The following is a 27248-nucleotide window of genomic DNA, read 5'->3' as shown; positions in this document are numbered from 1 at the left end:
CACCACTAGTGTAGGTCTTTGAGATTTGTTTCTTCCTTCCATATCTTTATTATCATCACCTCTTCAAAATTTTTAGATTGAGCTGATATTGATCATGACCCCTGCAATAACAAGTTTCACTGTCTCTCCAGTGGTCCTTGAGGAAGGAGACTTCATCTTTTGGAGTTTTGTCTCTGTATCTTGATGACCAAAACCATGAGCAGCTCTATGTAAGTTGACTGCATATCTAAGTAAAGGGTCAGACTGAAGAGCAGGTGGATCACAAAAGTGTGTTCTCTCTCTGCAAATGGTTCTGCACCAATTACAGTCACAATTGCTGACAATGATAGGCATTCCTGCCTAAACTAACATTTCAGTTCCTGGCTTTCACAATTTAGATGAAAGAAAAGATTGCTAGGAATTCCATGCTGGAAATCTGAACATGTTATTTCTTTTTTAAAAAAGAAAAAAAAACCATAAAATAAAACATGTCCTATGTCCAGGGGTAGGGAACCAAAAAAAAGAGAGAAAGAGAAGGCATATAGTTGCATGCTTATGAGAATATTCATTAGATAAGCTTTAACATATGCCAGATAATGTGTTAGGTGCTAAAACTAAGTAAAATCTAATACTAGTGAGATTTTGATAACTCAAGGTGTTAAGGAAAAGATCAAATACACGTGACAGGCATTAAGCAGATCAAATTAGATCTTAGTTTCACCTCCTCTAAATTTATAGAATGTTATAATAATAAATATTACATGAACGTAAAGAAGGCAGGATTTAGATAAATTTTTCAAGAGTTCCATCTAGCTAGAAGAAAAGGATCAAAATAGAGGACACATTTATATACAGGGAATGCCAGTAAATTAAGTCTCAGTGATGAAAATGCAAATGGTGTGTCAAGATTCAGTCAGGAAACCTACTTGTCCAGAATAGAAATTATGATATATGAGGGTCTGGTTATTGAGGGTCTTCAATATCACACTGAGGAGTTTGGTTTTCATTTGAAGAAAATAGAAGGAAAATATGTCTGTTGCTTGTTGTTTGTAGCAAGCAGTGACACTGGAATTGCTGTGCATGAGATGATCTACAGACGGTGTGTAGGACTGGAGAAGGGGTAGCGTGAGAGACTGTCAGAACCCGGACATGAGATGCCAAAGGCCAACACTTGGATGGAAGGGGGTAAGAATGAACAAAGGCAACTTTGTGACAGAAGGGTCAAAAATCCTAGGGTAGAGTAATCAAGCAAGTAATCCAAGAATGGAGAATTATGACAGAAAGACAAAAGAAATTTATTCTTTGTTGTTGTTGTTGTTAAGACTTTGGTATATTTTCTTCTCTCTTTTTTTTATTATGTTAAAAGTACAAACCTGGTCTCCATTCTTCAGCTGTGTCAGCATAACAATAACTTTAACTTTTCTTTGGAATATCATCTGCCAAAAGTCACCAATGGTCTCTTTTAGTGGTCCCTGAGCAGCAATCATCACTTCAGGTTTCCAGTAACTCTTTAAAAAGAGAGAGAGAGAGATTCTGTTACTCTCGCTCACTGATGAAAGAACAATAGATTCTTAAAATAACCATTTGGAAATATTGTCACTTAATTTGATATCAATGTTGTTACATAAAAATATTAAGATCCTTAGACCCAAAACAATGTGATATCTATATGTAAAACACTTATTTAGTTAATGATAAGACTTAGCTTGTAGTGTGAAATCAAGTTTAGAACATACTATCTTAACAAAACTAACAAGTTTTTCTTTCCAAAACTAACTTTAAGAAAAAGTAAATGTGGTTGTAAAAAGAAAATACGTAAGCATTTCAGATTATCTTCATCATGTCTCTACTTTAATCGATGTCTACACAGTCTTATGATAACTCAAAATTAAACTAATATTCTATGACTGTGTTTTAGAAAAATTTGGAAAATAAATCCAACTTAGTGTATATGCAAAAAGTATTTACTGAATGACTATAGTTCCTTGCTAGAATTCTCCGTTTACTGAAAAAAAAAAAAAATTATGTGACACAGAGTCATTTAATCATTCAGATAATCTGAATGAAATTTTTTAGCTATGCAAATATGCAAATTCTTATTTGCCTACAATTTGGGTATCTGAGTAAGTACAAATGTTTTCAAATACTTGTATTTGCTCAAATTGTATTATTTTTCAAATTCATATGAAGAGTCCTACTGGTCATAAATTGTAACTAATAAACATGGTCTCATTTTGTATCAACACATTAGACTTTAATATCTTTAAGTCTTTTAGTAAGTTAAAATATAGTATTAAAAATTGAAATTTTGTGTCAATCAATATATATATATATATATATAGTTATGGCCAAGTGCATCATTCTTTTATAAAATCACTTAATGAATGGCCATAAAAAATATAGATTTTTTTATAATGTCTTCTAAAACACATTTTTTGAAGGTTTAGATCCTGGGCTTTGGAAATATAAGTACCTACCATTATAAAAGATGCATTGATGTATCTACTTGTTTCCTCTGAGTCACTGTCATCATCAGAAGATTCATCTGAATCATGCTCACTCTCTTTGCTCATCTCCAGTTCATATTTAAGTGGCACTCTGTTAAAGTCATCTATGTAAAATAAATTAGTAGTAAGTCTTTCTTTAAAATACCAAATCTCCACTTGATTGTCATGTAGAAATTAGAGAAGTGACAGGTTGCATTATGTAAATTTACTGATGTACATGAAATGAGACCCTACATAAAATTCAGTTCATATTGACCAACAAATTATAAAATAGAAATTTAAGAAAAAGAAGCTTTCAAAAAAGTACCAAGAAAAAGATGGTATATAACACCACAGATATACAAATAGATATAATATTCCATATAATCATTCAATCTTTGACACATATACTTTAGTTTTTCATGGAAAAGCATCATTCTGCTAGAGATGTTTAAAAATACATATATAAGTGTGAAAAAGTAAATAGCTTCGGTAAAAACCTAATTTCTTAATTATATCCTGTTAACATCAAATTAACAGTCTTAATTAAATAGGTATCTCAGGTGATTATTATTCAATCAAGAATATTATTTAGTCCATAATTTCTCACTGCTTCTCAATTTCTTTAATCTATAATATCCTGATCAAATGATCTGTGATCTGATTAGCTACATCATATTCAATTCCAGATTTTGAACTAATATTTATAAGGACTTCAGAAATTAACTAGGTCAACCATACATCAATATGATTTATTTGGTTGTCTAGCTAATAGTGTGAAATCAAGTTTAGAACATACAATCTTAACAAAACTAACAAGTTGTGCAAATGTATAAAAACAAATGAATAAAATGAAAGTTGTACCAGACATGATCCTACAAAATTCTTAAATAACAGAATTCAAGAATTGAAACTACATATGTTGATCTGTTAAGTTTGAATGATTAACAGTTTATAGGGTATTTTTTACCTACTGTCAATCTCTCAGATAGGAGGAAGGGATAAAGAGAAAACAGAAAGAAAAAAAGGAAGTAATGGTTGTTATTGGCAATTACCCTGAAGCAAATAAGTGAAATAAACTAAAGATGAGAGAGAGCTAGTAAAGTGGACTTGGCCTTTTTTCTCCCAGCTTCAGAGGTTATGTGTTTCTGACAGTCATTTCTGAAATAATTGGTAGAAAGAAAAGACTGAATACAGCCTATCCTCCAAAGCCCACTGTGAATGTTTGGGGTGCAAAGTATTTGCTATAATTAAATTTAAATAGCCCATTAGCTATTCTCTACTGTCAATCAAATGTTGAAAACTTGCTTCAAAATCATCTGTGTGTGTGCATCCAAAAAAAGAGTTTAATTTTATCTGATGCCAAAGAATAACATAAAATGAGCTACATACATGGAATGACGTAAGAATTCCTGTTTTTATTTTTATTTTGTTCTTGATTTCCAATGTGCTGTGTCCTCCAGCTCCTATACGAGGGAAGTCTCTGAGGGTGAAAAAATAGAATGGAACACTGCTTTTAAAATGCAAGTTGTGATTTTGTTTATTATCATGGCAAAAGATGTTCCCTAAAGAAAAGTATTACATCAAGTTTTGTGAAATGTGCATACTTTGCCTATGGTTCATAATTTTTAAGTTTGCCTCTGAATTTTTCCTTTTAATTTTTCAGGCATTTAATATTTTTGACATGGCAAGTTTGAACTCAGGATATACAATTATATAACAAAATAGGTTTCCTACTTAAGAGCAGCTGGAGAGCAAAATAGCATGGTTTGTTCTTGTATAAGTTGAAGCACTGTATCTATGTTGATGATTATCCATATTGCAAAAGGCAGTGGTACATTACTTGAAATGATCAGTAATAAACTCTCCAAATACAGCATTCACAGAAGACTTGGCTCGTACTTTGAATAATTGATATCTCATTTGCTTATGCCTTCCCTACTGCTTTCCCTCCCATTCACAGTAGCTGATAAGTCAGCAAGACCTATCATTTCTTCTGGGGAAGCTCTCAAACACTTTTGCATTTCTCTCTTTCTACTTAGTACAGTCCACTTTCATTTCTCACTTGAAAACATCAACAGTTTCTTAACTGTCCTCTTTATCTTCAATCTCACTTGCTCTAATCCTCTTAAAAACACGAAACAGAGTCCCACTGAGGCTCCTCAGCAGTTTGCCATCATTGGGAGGAAGCATCCAACTGCACAAAAAACCTTCAGGGATGCACTCTTGATTGTCTGTCCAGCCTCACCCTTTGATGGTCCCCTTCCACTTCAGCCATCCAACTTCCTCAACTCTGGAAAAGGGCCGAATTGTCCTTTAACTCTTGTGAGTTTTATGCTTGGACTACCCTTTTCCCTTGTCACTCTGCTAATTTCTACTTGCTTTTTAACTATCAGTTTAAATGTCATTTATTCTGGAAGATCTCTCTGCCTGCAACCCTTTCTTCCAATTGGTCCTTAAATAAATATTTGTCAAGTGGATGAATAATCTAAACCGAAAGAGCTCATCATATACAGTTCAGTAGGATTTTATACACACACAAATATATGTGCATGGGATGTATGTGTGTATATATATGTATATATTTTAATATGGTGCACTCTTTCAAACTAAATATGGCATCCCGTTTCAAACCCCATGCATTGCTGTGTAACTGAATGAATGAAAACCTCATCATTGACTACTAGGCCACTTGAACTCACCTTAATGAACAGCACGGAGGCTGATGCCTTGGAAAACATCACACTTTTTGCTTGTCAGAATGGTCACCCAGGGTCCCCAGCCTCTAGCCAATACCCAGTATTATAGATAAAACTAATGGATTACTCTCATTTAAGACAGGAAGGGTTTTTCACACTTCAGTCCTTGCTACGAGTCTCCGCCTCCCAGTGCATCCATATTTGCTAGAGCTCTATTACTAAATAATTATCTAAATAGTTATCATCAAATACAACTCAGTCTCTTACATCTCACCTATCAATGTCTTCCTCTCTTCTCTCTGGTACTCAAGGTCTGTCATCAGTAAACTGCCATCCACCTTAATGCTTTTCTCCCAACAGTTCCTTCACTTTTTTTGGTTGGGGAAGGGGGAGGGGGTGGTACACCAGGCGAAACCTGAGGGTCTCTTGAGAACATCACCAAAAACTCAGCAGTAGCTCTTTTTTAAAAAACTGAATTCCCCACATACATCACAGCTTGAAGGAAAGATATGTACTGTCTTTGCTACCTGTTTCTGCTTATAAACTGGTTCTACTCATTTCTCCTTCAAAAAACCCAGTTACTTTGATTTTCCTGACACCATGTCATATTTCTTTGACCTTTGTTAGAGGCTTCAGGTACTGATTACTGGATCACTCCACCCTGTTTAATTTTAGACTTGCCTAATTTTTCTCCCCAGGTCTGTCATAATTCTTGGTTACTTCAACATTGACAAGGATGATCTATGCAACATCTAGTCTCTTCTTAGCTTCCTTACCTCCTGTGCCCTTTTCCTCTACTCTTCCGCCATCCACTTTCTCCATTCTACCTTTGTAAGTTTCATTTCAAACATTCATTTAAAAATTACAATTTCAGCCATCTCATTATTGAAAATTACCTCTTTTCTTCCTCGTTCTTTATTCTAGTATCTTCAGTCTAGCCATGTGCAATTCTATCAAAACCTTCCACATACCATCCTTACTACTTTCCTTATGTGCCCCATGTCCTTCTGTGGCCAATTTGCTCTTTAACATCCACCACTATATCATACATTTGCGAACACACTCAATTCCTTTTTCTCCAACTTTCAAATAGTCACTTTAAGAAATCCTAGATGAGTTTAACCCAACCATCTGTATACACAGCCCCTATTTTTAATGTTTCTATATAAAACAATAAAACCAACTGACTCTCTTTAAATTCATGACCATAGATTTCAAATGATCCAACAACAATTTCCAGCAATCTACTATCTTTGCCTAGGGAGATTGCTTTGCTACTTTGGTATAACTGTTTCATCTACTTTCCCCTTCCTCAAGCATAAGTTCTTCTTTGCCCTACTCACTCCTGTCCCCCTAAAATTTTTAACTGATGATCTTGCTTCATACACTCTTTAGAAAGAAAAGGCAATTGACAAGAACTGCCTCAACTTCTTATCACCAAATCTACCAAGTAACCTACATCTTTCCTCTCATTTCTCATTTTCTGTCTTCCTTTATGCTTAAATGGAATAATTTCACTGTTTCTATCAGTTATAGTCACTACCTGTGACCTGGGTTACACTCTCTCACCATGTCCACCTGCAAATCACTTTGGCTCTTGTGCCCAAAACTGTACTCGACACAGAGCAAAAACCTAATCCTATTTGTTCAGTGACAGAATTTACTCTCTCTTTTAGTGACTTTACATACGAATGTTTAAATTACATTTATAAGTGTATTCAAAAGAGCATATATGTATATGCGGTTTAGCAGGATTAGTGTACTGAAATGTGGTTGATTTGTCAGCTAAAAGAGCAAGAAAACAGCAATTAAACATCTTTCTACTCAAGACTACTCTGGTAGCCTGCTGGTTCTTCCACTATAATCTTCTGGGGGATTGTGTTACCTGGTAATTACTGTATGCTCCACCCCCCCTCCATCCTCACTTTGAACCAAAACATTAAACAATTCTGCATTTGATTAAAAACATGTTCCTGGTCTTGTGAAACTCTCCAATTTGACCAGTTTGGTAGTTTACAAGTTTCAGTAAACTGGAAAATTGTAAGAGAAAAGTTACAAAACTTTTTTTTTTTTTTTTTTTTGGACAACTGAGCAATTTGGAGATAGCTTTGAGAATTCTCTGAATGAGTGAACTACATCCTGGGCTAGCTTTCAGAGTAATAGCCCAATGAATAGGTTAGGACACATGTATTTATACTTTAGTTTCTGTCTACCAGCTCCAGCCAGTTGAACTTCCGAAGTAGTCATAAACTCCTCTAATTATTTCCTTTACAAACCAAAACCAGATGTAGTTTTAAAAGGTGAGATGCTACATTGCCTTTGGCGGACCAATTTTGTGGGTATATACTATTATTTTGACACTTTTTTTTATACCAGCTTAATGAGAAATGGTTAAAAGTGTGGGCTGTAGACACAATTCTAGTCTCTAGACACATTAAACAAGTCTCCTACGTAACAGCTTTGCACTTTCAGGCATTTCTCTTAAATTCTCTGTATCTTAGTTTCCTCATCTGTGCTCCACTGGTTATGGTAAGGCCCAAATTCAAGAACCATGTCAAACATACAGCGCAGCACTAGAAAATAGCCCTCAATGAAAGTTATCCATAATTATTATTATCACTATTGTTATCACTATTATTACCTGGAATTCAGCCTCTAGTGGAGATGGCTCGCTGGGTGGATCTCTTTTCTTCATGTTAAATAGATACGAGTGTAATTCAGACAAACTCACTTCTGTTTCCCCAAATTGATTGTATTCCACCAAGGCCTGATGGATCAAGATATACTGTGCCTACAATTCCAAAGAAAAATATAGATAATTAACCGATAACTTACAGTCCTATAAATCACATTTAAATAAATTATGCATCTCCATAATTTTGCTCATATTGGGACAATGTATGCAAAAGAAAACTGATACCTATAACATTTGAGTATTACGGAATTTGACTCTCACAATTCTCTGGAATGTGAGCAAATTCCATATCAGATTTTTTTTCCAGGAAAAAATAGCTCACTAAATAGATTAAATATCTACTATATAGTGCATAACTTCTATTTTATTTTTAAAAATTAGAAAAGCATTGTCTGTTACTCCCTTCAGTGATTATTATTGATCCACCAAGTCAAATCACTAATACATAAAACTATAATAAATTTCACACTGTATCTAAGAGGGAAAGAATGCAAATTGATATTCCATAGAACACATTTTTTAAATTTTATTTTATTATGTTATGTTAATCACCATACATTACATCATTAGTTTTTGATGTATGTTCCATGATCCATTGTTTGTGCATAACACCCAGTGCTCCATTCAATACGTGCCCTCTTTAATACCCATCACCAGGCTAACCCATCCCCCCACTCCCCCTCCCCTCTAGAACCCTCAGTTTGATTCTCATAGTCCATAATCTCTCATGGTCATAGAACACATTTTTAAAAAGAGTTTTCTAGAATCTTTTAAAACAGAGGAATTTATTTAAAAAACACACTATGCCAAATCTACATTTAATGACTCCTAACTTTTTATCATATTTGAATCCACTATTTTTAAATAAATGGCATATTTCTGATAAAGTTCAAGCCCTCTTTAACCACTTACTCCGGTTCCCTGACTTTGACTGTATCCTTTTACCCCATTTACTTTTTCCATAGGAAATAATTTTTCTTTTTCTTTTTCCTGGTTGACAATCTGCTTTTATACTGCTGCACTAATATTTATGTATCTATAAACATTGTACATTTTTTGTGTGCTTCTTTAAAATTCTATAAATTGTATCTTATATGTTTCATTCAGTGATTTTATTCACTCATGGTATTCATCTGAGCATCTATAGATAGACACAGACCAAGAGTACTCCTTTCAACTGCATAACATGCATTGTAGGGCTTCCATATGTCTACATTTTGTTTGCCCTTTCTCCCATAGATATGAATAAAGTATTTCTTTTCTTTCTTTCTTCTTTCTTTTTTTTGCTATTCTATCAATGCTGAATTCAATGAACATTCTTGCACATGTTTCTAGTTGTGCATCATTTGCAAGTGCTTCTCTTGAGTATAAACATACACATAGAATTGCTGGGTCAAGTGAAGAAATTTTCAATAATAACCATCACTTACAATTACCAGCCACATACATGTGCCAGGGACTTGCTTACATACTTTCCTTGGATTACCTTTTCATCAAAACTCTGTAGGGTAAATATGTCATTATCTCCATTTTACAGATGACTTAACTGAGCCACAGAAACATTAAAAACTTGTGAAAGGATGCACAGTGTTAAGAATTTAAGGCAAGATATGAACTTTGGAAGTCTAGTTCTAAAATTCGAGCTCTTAATCACTATACTATCCTGTCTCCCTGTTTTTAATTTCATGAGATTCTGCCAAATTCGTTTTCAGTGTTTTTATTTATTTATTTTTCCTTTCTGACACCTGTAAATGGTATTTTATTATTTATGTATTTGTTTATATATTTTATTTTTATTTTATTTTTTTTTTAATTTTTTTTTTATTTATTATCTGAGAGAGAGAATGGGAGACAGAGAGCATGAGAGGGAAGAGGGTCAGAGGGAGAAGCAGACTTCCCGCCGAGCAGGGAGCCCGATTGGGACTCGATCCCGGGACTCCAGGATCACGACCTGAGCCGAAGGCAGTCGCTTAACCGACTGAGCCACCCAGGCGCCCTTGTTTATATATTTTAGAATCACCCTTCTTCTACAGTACTTTTAGCCACTAATGCAAAATGCTTCTAACTATGATTGGTGCTTATCACTTGATTTAGTTTTCAGGAAATTAAAAGAAAACAATTTTCACCCACTGTTTAAAGTGTGACATCATTAGTTTTTGATGTAGTGTTCCATGATTCATTGTTTGCGTATAACACCCAGTGCTCCATTCAATACGTGCCCTATTTAATACCCATCACCAGGATTTTTTTTAAGATCACTATTCCCCCCACAAAAAGATTTCAGTCAAAAAGCAAAAGGGAGAATAGAGATCGAAGGTTAGCACATATCTCCATACCTCCACTTGAACCATCAGGCATCTCTGTCGCCTTAGCTTGACAACATAACCATAAACATCTACTTTGTTTTCTGCTTCCAGGCCTTCTAGCATGGCATCAATTCCAATGTAAGTGCCTGTGCGTCCAACACCAGCACTGACAAAACAAACAAACAAACAAAAAAAGTGAAGGCATGATTGTGGCAGGGAAATGAGTGGAAAAGCTGACGGGGTGAAGCAGAGGAAAGAATAGAAGTTTCTCCTCACGGACTGTTTCCCAAAACAGCAACTGCCAAAGGGAAGGATGTCCCTAACAACCTCAAGGCAAGGACTGGAATAGCCCTGGTGCCTGCTCTGGGGATTCATTTACCTGCAGTGCACCACAATGGGGCCGCTGAAGAAGTTGCTGAAAGCGTTCACTCTCCTTCGAAGCTTGAGAAGCAGGTGAGGGTCTTCAGGCACCCCATGGTCTGGCCAGCTGGTGAACTGAATGTGAGTCACCTCTCTTCCGGTGGCTTTCTCTTTTTTCTAGGCAAGAGATAATATTTTCTTTGAGGTTTTTTTTTTTTTTCAAAGCAAACCACCTGACAAATAAGTGGAAGGGGGGCCAGTACCAAAAAGTCCTCATGCAAGTTTTTCAGCCATGATAACATTTTCCTTTCCAATGAATAACCAGTAGTTGAGATGTCATGCAAGGTTGGCATGCACTGACCAGTAAGCAATAACTTACCAGTGAGGTAAGTAAGGTATGGTAAGTTAGCTGAGGCTGCTAGGAACTTTCATGCTGCCATGCCAAAAACAAACAACAAACACACACACCAAAAAAATGGGGGTGTTGGTGGGTGGAAAAAGATATAAAGCAAAGGCCATTCTCACAGCTGTTTGAAATACTTCCACTTGGTAGGCCAGGACATTTTCTTCATGTGAAGAAAGTCTGATAAATTATTCTGTTAATGCTGTATTTCTTAGGCTGTCTTATATTAGAAATGTCAGGGAGGGAGACGACGGGGGAGCCAACTGGGAAAAGGAGACAACTGGGGAAACTCAGCCCCAGACTACAGCTCACATTTGTCCCAATTTCAAGGTAACCACTACAAAATGAGTAATTCATACTTCTCTGAGCTGGTATGAAGAAGAAACCCCTACATTTACATAGCAGAAGAAACAACAAAACTTGGTTGGTTGTAATTTTCTGATAGGAAATAATTATATTAAATAAGAATAATAATGAGACCAATCAATATAACCAGATCTACATATGATCCATATATATGGACAGGGGGTCTCATGCCTAAATCCATCATGTATTTTAGCATCAACTATTGATTGGGACCAATTGTCCCACAGCTCTCTGTGGGCACAGTAGTTAGTAAAGCCATGGGAGCCTTAGAAGTCCTTGGAAGAAACACACAATTGTTGGGGGGTATTTTTTGCATCTTTAACCCGTTTTAAGATACATTCACATCCATAAAGTTCATTCATTTAAATGATAAAATGTTTTATTATATTCCCAGAGTTGTAAAGTCCTCACCACTATCTAATTACAGGACATTTTCATTACCCCCCAAAAGAAACCCTTACTGATTAGCAGTCATCCCTCCTCCTGCTTCATTTCCCTCAGTTCCAAGCAATCCTAATCAATGTTCTGTCTCCATAAATTTGCCTATTCTGGACTTTTCATAAAAATGGAATACTAGGGGTTACCTGGGTGGCTCAGCCAGTTAAGTGTCTGACTCTTGACCTCAGCTCAGGTCTTGATCTCAGGGTTGTGAGTTCAAGCCCCACATAGGGCTCCATGCTGGGCATGGAGCCTACTTAAAAAAAATAAATTAAAAAAAATAATAATAACAAAAAATGGAATCCTATAACATGTGTGAGGACCTCCATTTTAACTATTATCTAAGGCCACACTGACAATTTTCTTTTCCAAACTAAACATTTCATCTTTACTACATAGTTAGAATTTTGTATTTCTTACAGCAGTCTCTAATTGTGCCATTTGTTTTTTGTTTTTGGTTTTGGAGCAAAAAAGTTAGGTTTATTAAAGCATGGGGACAGGACCTGTGGGCAGAAAGAGCTCTCTAATTGTGCAGTTTGTGTAAGTATTCTTTCCATAATAGTAACAGGCCCATTGAGAAAAGGGCCAGTTTATCATTCATTCAATAATTCAATCATTTATTCAACACCATTAGTGAGCTCTTTTCTTTATATGTCAAGTCACAGCATATAAAGAAAAGGAAGAGAAAATCTTAAGCAGGCTCCATGCCTGGCATGGAGCCCAATGTGGGGGTTGATCCCATGACCCTGAAATCATGACCTGAGCCAAAATCAAGAGTTGAATGCTTAACCGACTAAGCCACTCAGGTGCCTCTACAGATACTTTTGATATGATTTGGACAAATACTACTTTCACCAGTGATTTAACTTGAACCTGTTGGCTTGTGTTATTGTTCTAAGGTAACCCTTCCTCATGTAGGTTGTTAAAAATATTTTTTGTTAGATATATTATAATTTCTTACATTTAATTTCATTCCATAATTGTATTTTTAGACAACTCATATAAAAATGAAAATTAGGTAATAAAACAAACTCACATTTGTAATGTTCAACTTCTGAATGATATAATCTGGACATCTTTTGTGCTCAGTGATCTTTACAATGACATCTCCGAAAGCCCGTGTACCTTCTTCCATTGATGGCCAGTATTCTGCACACTTGTTCTATATTTCAGAAAATAATAATAATTTTGTTTTTTCATTAAAAAAAATTTGTTTTTGGAGATTCTTTAAAAAACAAAACAAGCAAAAATTATTTATCTGAAATTCTCAAAACATTTGTGTATTCTCCTTTAAGCACAAATACACCCTAAGCTGTGATGCTTGAAATGTATTCCATTTCCCATTAACGTGTCCTGAAAGATTTCTTCATACTACTTAGCAGAAGGATGATCTTCCCAGGCTTAGCTGCATATTAAAAGGGGATGGGCTCAGTTGTCAGCAAAAATGATGCAGTTGCATGTGGTTAATTTCAGGCTGGAGGATAGGGAGGCTTTCACGCTTCCTAAAGTCCTATTACATGAATTACCACCTATCTGCCCAAGGACAGTTTTGTTTTAAGTATTCACAAGTACTTGTGAAATCAGCACACTGAAATATGCTAAACTTATAACAATACTGCAAAGAAATGGGAATCAAATGTAAGTCCCACAATTAAGCAGAAACACTTAAACTTTATTCATATATACATTTAGGTATGTACATATTTTGTTTTTCTACATGTATGAAAAGTTTAAATCAAGTGTTATATTGATTAAAATAGAAAACTGTCCGTTTTAGTCATCAAGCACATATATGTGGGGTTTTTTTTGAAATGTGATTCAATACTCTCTTTTCCTAACCTCAATCTTCACACTATGACTCTTACCCTGTTTCCTTCTTCACATCGAGTGACCATGACAATGACCGTGGCTTTCTGTTCCCAGATCATCCTCCAGAAATCATCAACAGTTTCATCCCTGGGACCTAGGAGGTAAATAAATGCCAACTGATAAATATCTTCTTAAAAGTGCTATGAAACAACTTTCAAAAAGAATGTTAGACTATCAGATAAATTACCTTGTGCAGCAATGTATTTCCTGGGTTCTTTGAAGCCCTGTTCAAAACACACACAAAGGTATATCATTTATTGAACACTCAATTATTCATTTATATGCAAAATTGTGAGTTAAAGGATGTTGATTTAGATCCACCATTTCTTGGTTGCGGATTTCTCTGAACATTTTCAAATTTTAAAGGGGATTTTATTAACACGGGGTCACCCACTGAACTGTGCAAAACATATTAGCATTTACAAACAATATTCATGGCTTTCATGTGTCTTTGCTATATACCCAAAACAATTTTAGAAACTAGATTTCATCCTCATCTGGGATGGTGCAGCAATTTATAAAAGTAATCCAGACATTCTTATATTTTATGTCCTGCCAACCTTACAACACCATCTGTGACAAATTAAACCATCGTACAAGCCATATATGAGTTGCTTTTGGGATTTTTCCTCAATTTCTTTCAATAAATCATTCTGAGATGATCCACACACTTTTACAATTTATTTTTTTAAAAGATTTTTATTTATTTATTGAGAGAGATAATGATAGAGAGCATGAGAGGGGGGAGAGTCAGAGGAAGAAGCAGACTCCCCGCTGAGCAGGAAGCCTGAAGCGGGACTCCATCCCGGGACTCCAGGATCATGACCTGAGCTGAAGGTAGTCGCTTAAACAACTGAGCCACCCAGGCGCCCCACACTTCTACCATTTAACTAGTGCTGGGATAGACTGCGGATTCCCTAGACTCCTTCTCTGCCATTGTAGATAAAAGATACAATAACTTTCATTTAATTACCTACAATGTCTGCTTTTTCCATTCCTATTATCAAAGCAAAGAAGGAGTACAGAGTCAGATAAGATATTGTGCTAATTTCTTCCAAATTATCCCATATTCCTTAAATTTACCTCAACAATCAGAGAAGCCCTTCAGAGAGATAACCTTTGCCCATTCGATGAAATATAGTTACATGGGCCACAAAAATTCAGGATTAATATCAGTAACTTCTTGAAACTTCTATCTCATAATGTAGTATTATTCATATATTAACTTATTTGACACTTATTTATTGAGGGACTATAATATGTCAAGTGACTATCCAAAAGCTGAAGACATGCTTTTCAGGGGCTCCCAGCTCTGGTGGAGAAAAATAAGTATTAACTCAATACCGTAATTACCATAGATATTTGAATAGAAATTCTAAGTTTTTTTTCAGAGACTCCCTAAATCCTTATAAAATCTGTTTTCAATTTTCTTTGAAAAACAATGTGGAAGAAACACTATGTACTAAAATAAAGTTTATCAGTGCTAATTGTGAAAACTTACAGAAGTTACCTGCAGAATCAGTTAAAATAGAGGTTAAAATTATGACACATACTTGTAATTATCTTTAGACCATGACCTCACATTTGTAAGTGTTGCTTGTCATTATAAACAAGCCTTTTGATGATCATATTAAAAAGGAATAAAGTAAGAAATTGAATTGTGAATATCATGAACACATGTCAATGGAAGAGATATCTGTTGCTTGGGATAGAACTTGCAGAGACAACAGTAAGCAAGGATACAAAAAGTGTCATGTATCAAACAAAGTGGATGGGAGGCGAGACATTTGCACTGGTTAGAGTGTCATCCCTAGGGACAGAATGCTTGAGAGGATAAATCCCAGCTCTGCTTCTACTTGCAAAAAATGGTGAAGACGCATGTTTCATAAACGATCCAAGTAAAAAATATTTTTAAATTCTGCTATAATTTTACATAATCCATGTGTATAGGATTGAATAACATTCCTCAAAAACTCATATCCAGTCAGAATGTCAGAATGTGATTTGATTTGCATATAGAATCTTTGTGGAAGATGGGGCTCTACGGACTGAGGACAGGCCCTCATTCTAACGACTGGTGTCTTTATGAGAGAAGGGGGACATAGTGATGTAGAATCACACAGGAAAGAAGGTCAGATTAGGGTGATACAGCTGAAAGCCAATGAAGGCCAAGTATTGCCAGGAGCCACCAGAAGCTAGAAGAGGCAAGGGAGGGTTTCCCTCAGACCCTACAGAGAGAGCTTGGCTCTGTTGACAGCTTGATTTCAAACTCCTGTCTCCAGAATTTTGAGAGAATAAATTTATGTTGTTCTAGGCCACCCAGTTTTTTGGTGCTTTGTTTTGTCAGTCCTAGGAAACTAATACATCATGTGAATAAATAAATAAATAAATATGATTTGACCATTTTGCCTACTTCACTGAAAGTTTATATATTCATGTAGATTGAAACAAACCTCAATTTCAATTTTTTTCTCTAAGAAAAGTTTGTGAATTACCCTATAAACCAGCATAGACAGTAGTATGATATACACTTTGTCAACCATTTGACTTTCAAGACAATTTTTGTTGGTTACTCTTTTGGCAGTCTGTGGAAATAAGCCTTCTTCATACATTGCTGGTGGAATGTAAATTGGTACAACTCTAGTGGAGGACCATTTGGAAATGTCTTTTAAAATTGCAAATGCATATTCTCTTTGACCTAGAAACTCTTCTTTTAGGAATTTATCCTAGATATACTAAAACCCAGTGTAAAATAATGAGTCAAGATTATTCATTGAACCATTGTTTGTAAAAGCAGAAGATTAGAAAACACATTTAATGTCTATTAATATAGGAACCGATTAACTAAATCACAATTCAGCTACAACATGAATGACTCAGAAGATATAAAAAAAGATGTAGAAATGCTCTACATCCAGGCTCAGCAAGCTACAACCTTGTCTGATTTTGTAAAAAAAAAAAAATTGGAACACATTCACATTGCGTATTGTCTCTGGAAGTGTGGCAACTAAACTTCAGAGCTAAGTAGGTGTGACAGAAGTGCTATGTCCTGGAAAACGCAAAATATTTGTTGTCAAGTCCCTTACAGAAAAAATTTTGCTAATCCTTGCTCTTGTAGTGATATTTTACATATATATATAATATATATATAAATACATATATATTACATATATATTAATATATATATCACATATGTGTATAAAGCATGGCACAGAAAAATGTGAATATCATGTTAAAATTTTTAGGTAAAGAAGAGGATAAAGAATGTTGGCATATTCTTGTTTATAAAGAAACTGGCTGGATCAATAAGAAACAATATAGAGGTTACTTCTTCTGGTAAATGGGAAATGGGGCAAATGGTGGATTGGTGGAAGGAAGATTTTTTTCAGTCCCTCTCTATTTTTATACCACTTAATAAAAGTGGTATAAAAATAAGTTATACCACTTAACTTTTTTTTTAAATTGTGCGGTGCTTTATTTATTTAACAATTATATAATAAATAACATTTTAAAATATTTTGGATACATTAACCATATGCAGCATTCCATTTTGGGTAAATATAATGAACAAATGATCTGGGTCAATGAAGAACATCTCTGCTGAAATGCAATGTTATATAACTGGAGCACAACAGTTTGGAGTCAGGCAAACATGGGTTTGAATCCCAGCTCAACATTTTACTAATTGAACAAGGGCAAGGATAACTAATTCACCAGAGCCTCCCAGTCCTCACCTCTCACCTCTACAGTGAGCATGGCCAGGGAAAACGTGGGGCTCTTAAGAGAAATACATACATAGATCATTTTGTCTAATATCCAGCACATGGTAGGCACCAGAGTATTTTAATTATTAGTATCATTTTTTGGTAGAGAAAAATTCTATAAAATACCTAGTACCAATAACAAATAATATTTCTTGCAGATATTAATGATTTTTTTGTTTATCTCAGTGACCTTAGGGGTTTACTTCAAACTATTTCTTTTTTTTAATTAATTTTATTATGTTATGTTAGTAACCATACATTACATCATTAGTTTTTGATGTAGTGTTCCATGATTCATTGTTTGCCTATAACACCCAGTGCTCCATGCAATACGTGCCCTCTTTAATACCCATCACCGGGCTAACCCGTCTCCCCACCCCCCTCCCCTCTAAAACCCTCAGTTTGTTTCTCAGAGTCCATAGCCTCTCATGGTTCGCTTCCCCCTCCAATTTCCCCCCTTCATTTTTCCCTTCCTACTATCTTCTTCTTTTTTATTCTAATAATATTTCTAAAATTTTGCCATGACAAAGAAGGACTGAATGGAGTGCATAGATACAAAAAAAAAATGAAAATGATCAATGACAAAACAACAAAGATAGAAAATAATCTGGCAGTTATGCATTTTTACTCACATCAATATAGCTGGCATTTATATAATTTGACCCTGCATCTCCATTTATATCAGAGAGTTCAACACGGTTATAATCATCTGTTCGAAGAAAAGAAATATACATAAGTGAAATAATGAATAATCAAGTAGCCTAAATATATAGAGATCCAATTCTCAATGAGTACTTACAAGGAAGGATGTCAACATAACGGTTTTTGTTCTGGTTAAAGGGTTTTCGAGCATCCTTGATAGAAAACTTGCTGAACACCCGTGGAATGCTCTGAAAGACATGAAGATCCTTTGGGTCATAGCGGATTCAAGAAAAATAGTTTTCCCCTTGCCACTTATCATTTTGAGCAGAAGAGACATCCTATAACATATTTCCTTTATGCTGATAAGCAAGCTGTTTCTGGTAATTGAAATTAACATTATTAGAAATTATGCAAAAAACACCTAAAAAATGAATGATGGGCTACTTTGAAAATAAAACCCATGAGTGAGAGCAAGTTCAGAATTGATCACCACTTTAAAATTCATTTAAAAATACATACTTGGATATTTACCTAGACTACAAGTACAAAACTGGCCAAATATGTTTTGTGACACAACTTCATAACTGATAATGATACAATGAAGAATTATTTTGAAATATTTACTAGTTCCATAACTATAAGTCTCTCTTCTGTTCTATAAATAGGTTAATAATGTCTGCTTTAACTATGTTGCAATATTAAGTGGGACAAACTACAAAGGCAAATAGTTAAATAATACATTTAAAATGGAATGATCTTGATAACTGAGTAAATTTCTCATCATATATCAAGAGGAGCACACACCTGAAATTCAGCCAGAAAAAGTCTTCCTTCATCAGCAATCTTCCTCTTGTAAGTTTCCAATAAAATATCTGCATGGATTGGCTCCACACTCATCAGTTGTTTTTCATCATCTTTAAACATATTAAGGATTCATGACCAGGGTTATGTCTATCTTTCAAGTGTTCACACAAATTTCATTAAATTTGTAGCTTAGATTAACACTTCGCTTCCTTCCTCCTCACACATATTCTACCTGGAAAATCTCACTCACCTACAAAGATTCACTTATAAAGCCATGACTTCTAAATGTTGTGCTCCAGCCTTCTTCTGGGCTTTATATTAACCTTTCAGACTGTCTCCCAGATTTTCCATACAGTTATCCCACATGTACCTCAAAGTCAAAACGTTAAAAGTAAAAATTATGTTTCCTTGACTCTAGTATTTCAAATCTCAGTAAACAGGATCACCATTCACAAACTAATTTAAGACTGAAACTTCCACGTGATCCAAGATTTCCCTCCCCATATCCAAGTCCAAGTAGGTCACTGGGTGCTTTCAATCCCTTCTGCCAGTAGTCAGGGGCAGGCAGTCCTCCTCATCCATGTAACTACATCCTCCGAACTCCTCTCCTTGTCTTAGTTTTTCCTCATGCTGATTTATTTTAAACTGCCCCAAAATTAGTCTTCTGAAATACAAATGTGAGCATGTAACTCTACTTGTTAAAAAATTATAACACTATTATTAGTGTTCCATTGCCTAAATCTAAAGTTTAAATACTTAATGTAATATAAAAATTACTGTACTTATGTGTCTATATTATAGCTATTATATTTTCCTTTTTCCTTTTTTAAGTTATTATGAAATTTTGTAAACTTACAAATAAGAGAATATGATTAATACCCTGATACTCAGGACTCAGCTTCATTCGATATTCCCTTTACACTAAGCTATGAACAAGTTGTGCTTATCTGTTATGCTTCCAGGGTAGGAAACACATTATATGCTATGCTTTTTTAATAACTTAGTAAGGAGTAAAAATACATATTAACCATAAAGAGCTACAGTTGTATATGGCTCCTAAAAAATAACAGTTTCAGAAGAATAAGAGAATGTGAACTGTCATACATATAAAAAATAATTTTCTTCTATTCACGTTAATGTTCTCTATCAGGTGAAGAAAAAAGATGTCTATTAGGGTTGCACATTTTTCTTATTGTCTGTGGAAATTTTCTATCCAAATACTCTTATCAAATTAGCCATGTGCAGTTGCTTCTTTGGGTTGTTGGGAATCTCTGATATTCATTCATTCTGAACGTAGGGCCACCTTTGAGGTTTTATGGAGTCTGGGTAAGTTCTAATGCATGCGAATGGACAATTAGTATCAACTTTGAGATAAAAGTCTTCTTTGACACTTCCTAGTCTGCCTTGACACCTTGAAATTGATTCCTCTTCTCTGCTCAGGACCTTGTTATTCTTGTGCTCTTCATTCTTCCCTCAGTCTAAATTTTCAGAACATTTTACCTCATTCATGCATGTATTTATTGACATGTTTTGAATTCCATATACTCAGATAGGTACTGGGGATAGAGCAGTGAAATGAGAAAGAAAAATCTCCCTATCTTCATATCCCTATCTTACATTCTAGTTAGGGGAGGGGAGTTAACAAACAAATAAAATATACAATACAATATCAAGTAGTGATAGATTTTGCAATGGGAAATAAAGTTGAGGAACTCTAAAGAACCAACCCTAATGCTTTTGCCTACTGATCTGGTACCTGCTCTTACAGAGGGAAACCCTTTGGAGACAAATTAAAATAAGACAGAGGAGTTCTTAAATTTTTGCTGTCTTGAATATGAGAAAACAAATCATTTTCTTTACTGTAAACATAGTTTCAATCTTTATCTCCATCCCTTCTTACTGGATCAAAAATCACATTTAAAAATTTAAAGAAATAATGTAAAAGTTGAAAAAGAAGAGAAAAAATGGAATTCCTTTTTCTCTCCTAAGTCAAATTGCAATTTTGTGTTGTGCCCATAAATGAGCCTTTAGTGGAAAAGCCACATCCCACCCTTGCAGAGACTTGAGCACACTTACTACCTCCTCCTCTATGAGACTTTCCATCTGTTCATCCATCCACCACTCCCTCATTTGTTGATCTAATGTCTTCCCCAATCTTAGAAGACCCAGATGCCTGCCTTTCCCACTCATAGTCTTCTATCTTTCCATAGAACCATACACATTCCATCACTATGGCATTTACCAAATTGCTGTCATATTTGTTGATATTTTTGTCATCCTCTATTAAATTTTAAAACCTTTAAGAGCAGAGTCTGTTACTTGGTCACTGCCATATTTTCATTGTTGGCACAATATTTGGCATAGAAAATTCATAGTACTTACTGATCTAATATATATATATTATAGAGATATATATTATATATATATTATATATTATACTCTCTAATATATATATATATAGAGAGAGAGAGAGAGAGAATGAACTTAAGTTTCATCATTGTATCAACAGAGGAAGTCCAGATTATATTTTTTAAAAATGTTGAATTCTTATTTAAAATGAATGGATTCAAATGTGAAGGGGATATTCACCAGTAAAAAATATGTATACTTACCCCTTTCAACAAGTATAACCTCTTCTTCCATATTGCTGTGAAAATAAAAAATGTAAGGTTGTTTTTTTTTATTATTTTTTAAGAAACACAGAGTAAAGTTGGGATTCAATTTATATTTACTGAATGTATTGAAGGAAGGAGGGAGTGGGAGCAGGGAGAATAGAGAGGAAAGGAGAGGAAGAAGAGAGAAGAGGGAAGAGGAAGGGAGTATGGCAGGGGAGGGAGGAAAGAATGAAGGAGAGGAGATGGAGGAGAGAGAGAGGAATAAAGAAAAAGTAAGGGAGGAAGAAACCAACCAGGAGTTGTCTTCTAAACTCAGTTAAGACTAAATTTTTTATTTTAAAATTCTTGTTTTTCATAAAATGTAGTTGTTCCTGGCCAAGGGAATATATACAATTCCTTAGATAGTTCTCTTTTCTTTTTGCCTTTATCATTTCTAGATCCCTCGGACCTACTTTGTACTAAAAGAATAAATATCTATTCTTTTCATTGACTATTATTTTTAAAAATCCATAACATTATTAGTAAATGTAGAAAATATTTGTATTTACTATAAACCAAGAAGACCACACTAAGTTTTTGATCAAAAGTCACTGATGAACAAAAAAACAAAAAACAAAACAAAAAGAGGGTGCCTGGGTGGCTCAGTTGGTTAAGCGACTTGCCTTCGGCTCAGGTCATGATCCTGGAGTCCCAGGATTGAGTCCCTCATCGGGCTCCCTGCTCGGCAGGGAGTCTGCTTCTCCCTCTGACCCTCCCCCCTCTCATGTGCTCTCTCTCTCTATCTCATTCTCTCTCAAATGAATAAATAAAATCTTAAAAAACAAAAAAACAAAAAGTCACTGATGAACTGGACTTCTTGCTACTTCTCATTCTTTACTTAACTGGTTCTAAACTTGCACCATAGATGGATGCTTTCATCATTATTACTATTATTTTTCATTTTGAAATCAACTCTTACCTGGACCTCTTGTTGCGCAGGTCATAGATTTTATAGAGAACATAGAGCAGGCATAAGAATGTCACAATGATCAGAAATACCAGAAATATAATCAATGCTCTAGAATTATCTAGAAATGAAAAATAACACATGAATAAATCTTATTATGTCAAATATTTTGCTGGGTTTTTAATATCACCTTTAAAGTACTTTCATTTTCATGTGTTCATTTCTTTTAAGACTTTCAAAAAAATAAAACTTTTAGAATGAGACCAAATACAATAAATTCTTGATTTTGTGTATTTTGCCTATATTATTCAAAACAAATAAAAACACCTAATATTTTAAGGGAACAATTAGAATATAGAAGAGAAACTCTCTTTTCTTCCACAAAATACTGTTCCTTTATGCAACACTATCATTTAGGCTTAATTCTCTTTCTTTCAGTCATTCCATTTTGAAGGGATAAGAGAAGGGTAATCTAGTTATTACAAATCTCAGAGAAAAACTCATATAGTTTAACTTTTGCAGAAGCAGATAGCCTCCTAAAGGGATCAGAAAGACTTCTGTCCTACACAGATAAAATTTCCCACCTACTCACTAAGGTATAAAATCAATTAACCAAGGGACAAAAATTGTTTCATTCTACCATTAAGATTACTTATCCTGATGTAAATTTTCACCAAAGTTTAACATGAAATCATGCCCTTCCCAAGAGAAAAGGCAGAGAAAAGAGAATGCTAGAGGAAAACACAGGCAGTAACCTCTTTGACCTCAGCCATAGCAACTTCTTACTAGACACACACACTTACTAGACACAACTTCTTACTAGACACTTCTTACTAGAAACAAAAGCAAAATGAATTATTGGGACTTCATCAAGATGAAAAGTTTCTACACAGCAAAGGAAGCAATTAACAAAAATAAAAGGCAGCCTATGGAATGGGAGAAGATATTTGCAAATGACATATCTGATAGAGGGTTAGTATCCAAAATCTATAAAGAACTTCTCAAACTCAACACCCCCCCCCAAAAAGAATCCAGTGAAGAAATGGGCAGAAGACATAAATAGACATTTTTCCAAAGAAGGCATCCAGATGGCTAACAGACACATGAAAAGATGCTCAACATTATTCATCATCATGGAAATGCAAGTCAAAACCATGATGAGATAACACCTCACACCTGTCAGAATAACTGTAATATTAACAACACAGGAAACAATAGATATTGGTGAGGATGAGGAGAAAGAGGAACCCTCATACTCTGTTGGTGGGAATGCAAACTGGTGGAGCCACTCTGGAAAACAATATGGAGGTTCTTCAAAAACCTAAGACTAGAACTACCCTACCACCCAGCAATTGCACTACAGGTATTTACCCAAAAGATACAAAAATACAGATTTGAAGGGGTGCATACACCCTAATGTTTATAGCAGCATTATCAACAATACCTAACTATGGAAAGAGTCCATGTGTCATCAACTGATGAATGGATAAAGAAGATGTGGTGTGTATATATATATATGCAATGGAACATTACTCAGCCATCAAAAAGAATGAAATCTTGCAATTTACAATGATGTGGATGGAGCTAGAGTGCTTAGTGAAATAAGTCAGTCAGAGGAAGACAAATACCATATGATTTCACTCATATGTGGAATTTAAGAAACAAAACAGATGAACATAGGGGAAGGGATGGAAAAATAAGGTAAAAACAGAGAGAGAGAGGCAAACCATAAGAGACTCTTAACTATAGAGAACAAACTGAGGGGTGCTAGAGGGGAGGTGAGTGGTGGGATGGGCTTAATGGGCGATGGGCATTAAGGAGGGCACTTGTGATGAACACTGGATGTTATATGTAAGTGATGAATTAGTAAATTCTACTCCTGAAACCAGTACTATGCTCTATGTTAAACTAACTCAAATTTAAATAAAAACTTGGACAAATTTTTTAAAAAATAAGTAAAAAATAGCTGTTATCAAAGTAAATAAGAAAGTAAAATTTTATTTAAATAAAGGTAGAAAATAATAATAACCCTCTGGGAGGGTCACAGAATGGTTCTCCGACCGCCATGCACACTGCCAGCCTCCCTCGCTGGCGCCCTGTGTTTCCCGTTCTGTGTCTCTCTGAGTGAAGCGGTCTCACGTCTGGCCTCTTAATTTGTGAGTGTGAAATGTCCAGTTGCGTCTATGACCCCCAAGAGTAGGTGCTGCAGCTATAAGCTATCTGCATGCTCGGGAAAAAAAATAATTCAATGAAGCTGTTTTTATTGTAAAGAATTATAAAAGAAAAGTACTTATATGGAAATAAAATCAAAGCGATCTGGCTGAATTTGGTGGGCATTTCATACTGGGAGCTTTTAGCTTAAACCTCTGAGCAGAAAGAACTAAAACTTTACATGGGCCTTAGGAAAGCAGCTTGGAACATGAGTTTTATATCTTTCTCTTTTGAAAAACTTCGGAAAATAAGGCATTAGTCCTTGTGCAGATGCATATGTGAGGAAGAGAGTAAGACTGAGACACTGCAATGATAGCATCAGAAACCACCTACGGTTGATAACACAACACATAGAGATTTAAATAATTTAATTTAATTTACAAGCCAACAAGCAGAGAAACTTAAAACAATGAACTAAGTCTTCTTCCTCCATAGGATCAGATCAATGGGCAAGGTTAATAACTCTAGAAAGAGTAGAAGCTAATATTCTTGACATATATGGAGGGAACTATAAGGAGAGCCGAAAATAGAAATGGTGCAAAGTGGTCGTCTCAGGGAGCAGGACAGAGAGTGGGGTGTGCTGACAGGTACCTGGTTATTTTCATTATTATGATGACATTAAATTTAAGTGATTTTTTTCTCTCTGCAACTTTATTTTGATTAAAATATGTAAAATATTAATGATAAAAAATTAAATAGCCATATCGTCATTAAGCATTATCTTCGCTTTAGTTAGATAAATCAGGACAGATCTGTATCTAATGCTTGCTTCTACCAAGCGTACCATGGATTGACAGAATAAGATAGAATAAGTAACAATCTCTAAAACAGTACATAAAACAAACATGTTTTGTAAACAAACATGAAAAGTGTCATAAACCTAATCATAATTTAAGTCTCTACAAATAAATCCTCTTATGAATTATTTTATGAAATCAACAATCCTTTAATAATTGAACCTCCTAATTGAGTTTAAAATACTGTATTTTACAGGGAACAAACTGATGGTTGTCTATGGGAAGAGGGGTGAGAGGATGAGAAAATGGGTAAAGGGGAGTGGGAGGCACAAGCTTTCAGTAATGAAATGAATAAATCACTGGAATAAAAGGCACAGCATAAGGAATATAGTCCATGATATTGTGATAGTGTTGCATGAAGACAGATGGGAGCTACACTTGCAGTGAACATAGCATAAAGTATAGAGTTGTTAAATCACTGTGTTCTACACCTGAAACTAATGTAACATTGTGTGTCAACTATACTCAAATAAAAAATTAAAAATAAAATAAAATATTGTATTTTATTTACCTATACATGTTTTTAAGGGCAACTTAAAATATTATGTTTATGGAAAATATATGAACATTTAAAAATTAAATAGAAGTATAAATGAAAATAAAGCTTTGTAAGTGTTAATATATATTTTGATATAAAATATAATAAGTAGCTCTGTAATGACTTACAAGATGTTGATTGAGAAACACTTTGTGCAGTTCCATTAAAGTCCCCATTGTTATAGTAGACCTGAATTTCAGTAGTAAAAGGGAAAATAGTTTTCTAATGTAAATTTGTTTATCATAATGTAACACACACATTACTTCTCATAAAATGCTGTTTATTTTAATTTAAAATATACAGGTTAACTTTAAAGACTGAAGCCAAGGTTAGGTCAATATTTTGTTATCAAATATTTTTTAAAGAAAATATTTAACATTGAAAAAGAGAAATCTCAGCCTATTTGCTATAATAATAATAATAATAATGGTTATAATTAGCAAGAATAAGTGAAACTGAAGGAATAACACCCAATACATCAAAATATTCAAATCTTAAAGTTAAAATTCCCTATCTAATATCTTTACATTTTATTTAAAAGGGAAACTTTATCATATACTGTTTATAAGAGTTATAAATAAAATGCACATATAATTTATAAAAATAAATAGAAGTAATATAAAAATCACAATACTTATATTTATAAAGTATAAACATACTTAGTTCACAAGGGTTAAAATGATAAAGATTGATACCCCCAGGGTACAGATGCAGGGTATAATCTACAGTGTTGACCTAACTGGTATAACTACCTGTGTCTCATAATATTGAATACAAATAAAACCAACACAATTTAGTGATACAAGGGAAGCTGAAAGGAGCAAGAAAGCAATAAGAAGCTTTGGCAAAAAACAAATTTAAGGAAAAATAAATCTGAATAGTATTATTAAAAGATAAACATGGCAAATTTAGAAAATATATATCTAAGTTTTTATCCTTCGGTAAAATTTAGCAAATATAGTACTCACAGAATATTTATAAACATTCATTATACATTGAGCTATAAAAAATACTTTATAAATTCCCAAAAGTAGGAATTGTAAAAACTAATTATCTTTTTTTTTTTTTTTTAGTGGTGGGGTAAAATTTAAACTTTATAAATGAATATTCTTTTTTTTATGTTTTTCTTCTTTTTTTAATTATTATGTTATGTTAATCACCACACATTACATCATTAGTTTTTGATGCAGTGTTCCATGATTCATTGTTTGCGTATAACACCCAGTGCTTCATGCAGAACGTGCCCTCTTTAATACCCATCACAGGGCTAACCCATCCTCCCAACCCCCTCCCCTCTAGAACCCTCAGTTTGTTTCTCAGAGTCCATAGT

The 27248-nt window shown here is 34.4% G+C and overlaps 1 protein-coding gene across 5 annotated transcripts in view; it reads right to left on the bottom strand.

Moving 5' to 3' along the window:
- The window catches only part of PTPRC (protein tyrosine phosphatase receptor type C), a 117110-nt gene that overhangs the window by 5318 nt on the left and 84544 nt on the right, over nt 1-27248 (bottom strand). For all 5 annotated transcript variants that reach the window (XM_081824955.1, XM_081824956.1, XM_031024022.2 and 2 more), the window contains 15 exons: nt 26047-26107; nt 22385-22493; nt 21424-21458; nt 18812-18921; nt 18165-18255; nt 17998-18074; nt 13789-13825; nt 13598-13695; nt 12769-12894; nt 10545-10702; nt 10196-10331; nt 7806-7955; nt 3858-3948; nt 2457-2590; nt 1353-1487 (listed from right to left, as the gene is read on the bottom strand). In XM_081824955.1, the coding sequence (XP_081681081.1) occupies nt 1353-1487; nt 2457-2590; nt 3858-3948; nt 7806-7955; nt 10196-10331; nt 10545-10702; nt 12769-12894; nt 13598-13695; nt 13789-13825; nt 17998-18074; nt 18165-18255; nt 18812-18921; nt 21424-21458; nt 22385-22493; nt 26047-26107 (1548 nt within the window). The remainder of the gene's footprint in view (nt 1-1352; nt 1488-2456; nt 2591-3857; nt 3949-7805; nt 7956-10195; nt 10332-10544; nt 10703-12768; nt 12895-13597; nt 13696-13788; nt 13826-17997; nt 18075-18164; nt 18256-18811; nt 18922-21423; nt 21459-22384; nt 22494-26046; nt 26108-27248) is intronic.

Source organism: Leptonychotes weddellii, chromosome 6, assembly GCF_054177405.1.
Source record: "Leptonychotes weddellii isolate Sample4059 chromosome 6, ASM5417740v2, whole genome shotgun sequence".
NCBI classification, from domain to species: domain Eukaryota; kingdom Metazoa; phylum Chordata; class Mammalia; order Carnivora; family Phocidae; genus Leptonychotes; species Leptonychotes weddellii.
The sequence above is the reverse complement of the archived record's forward strand: the minus strand, read 5'-3'. Positions and strand labels throughout refer to the sequence as shown.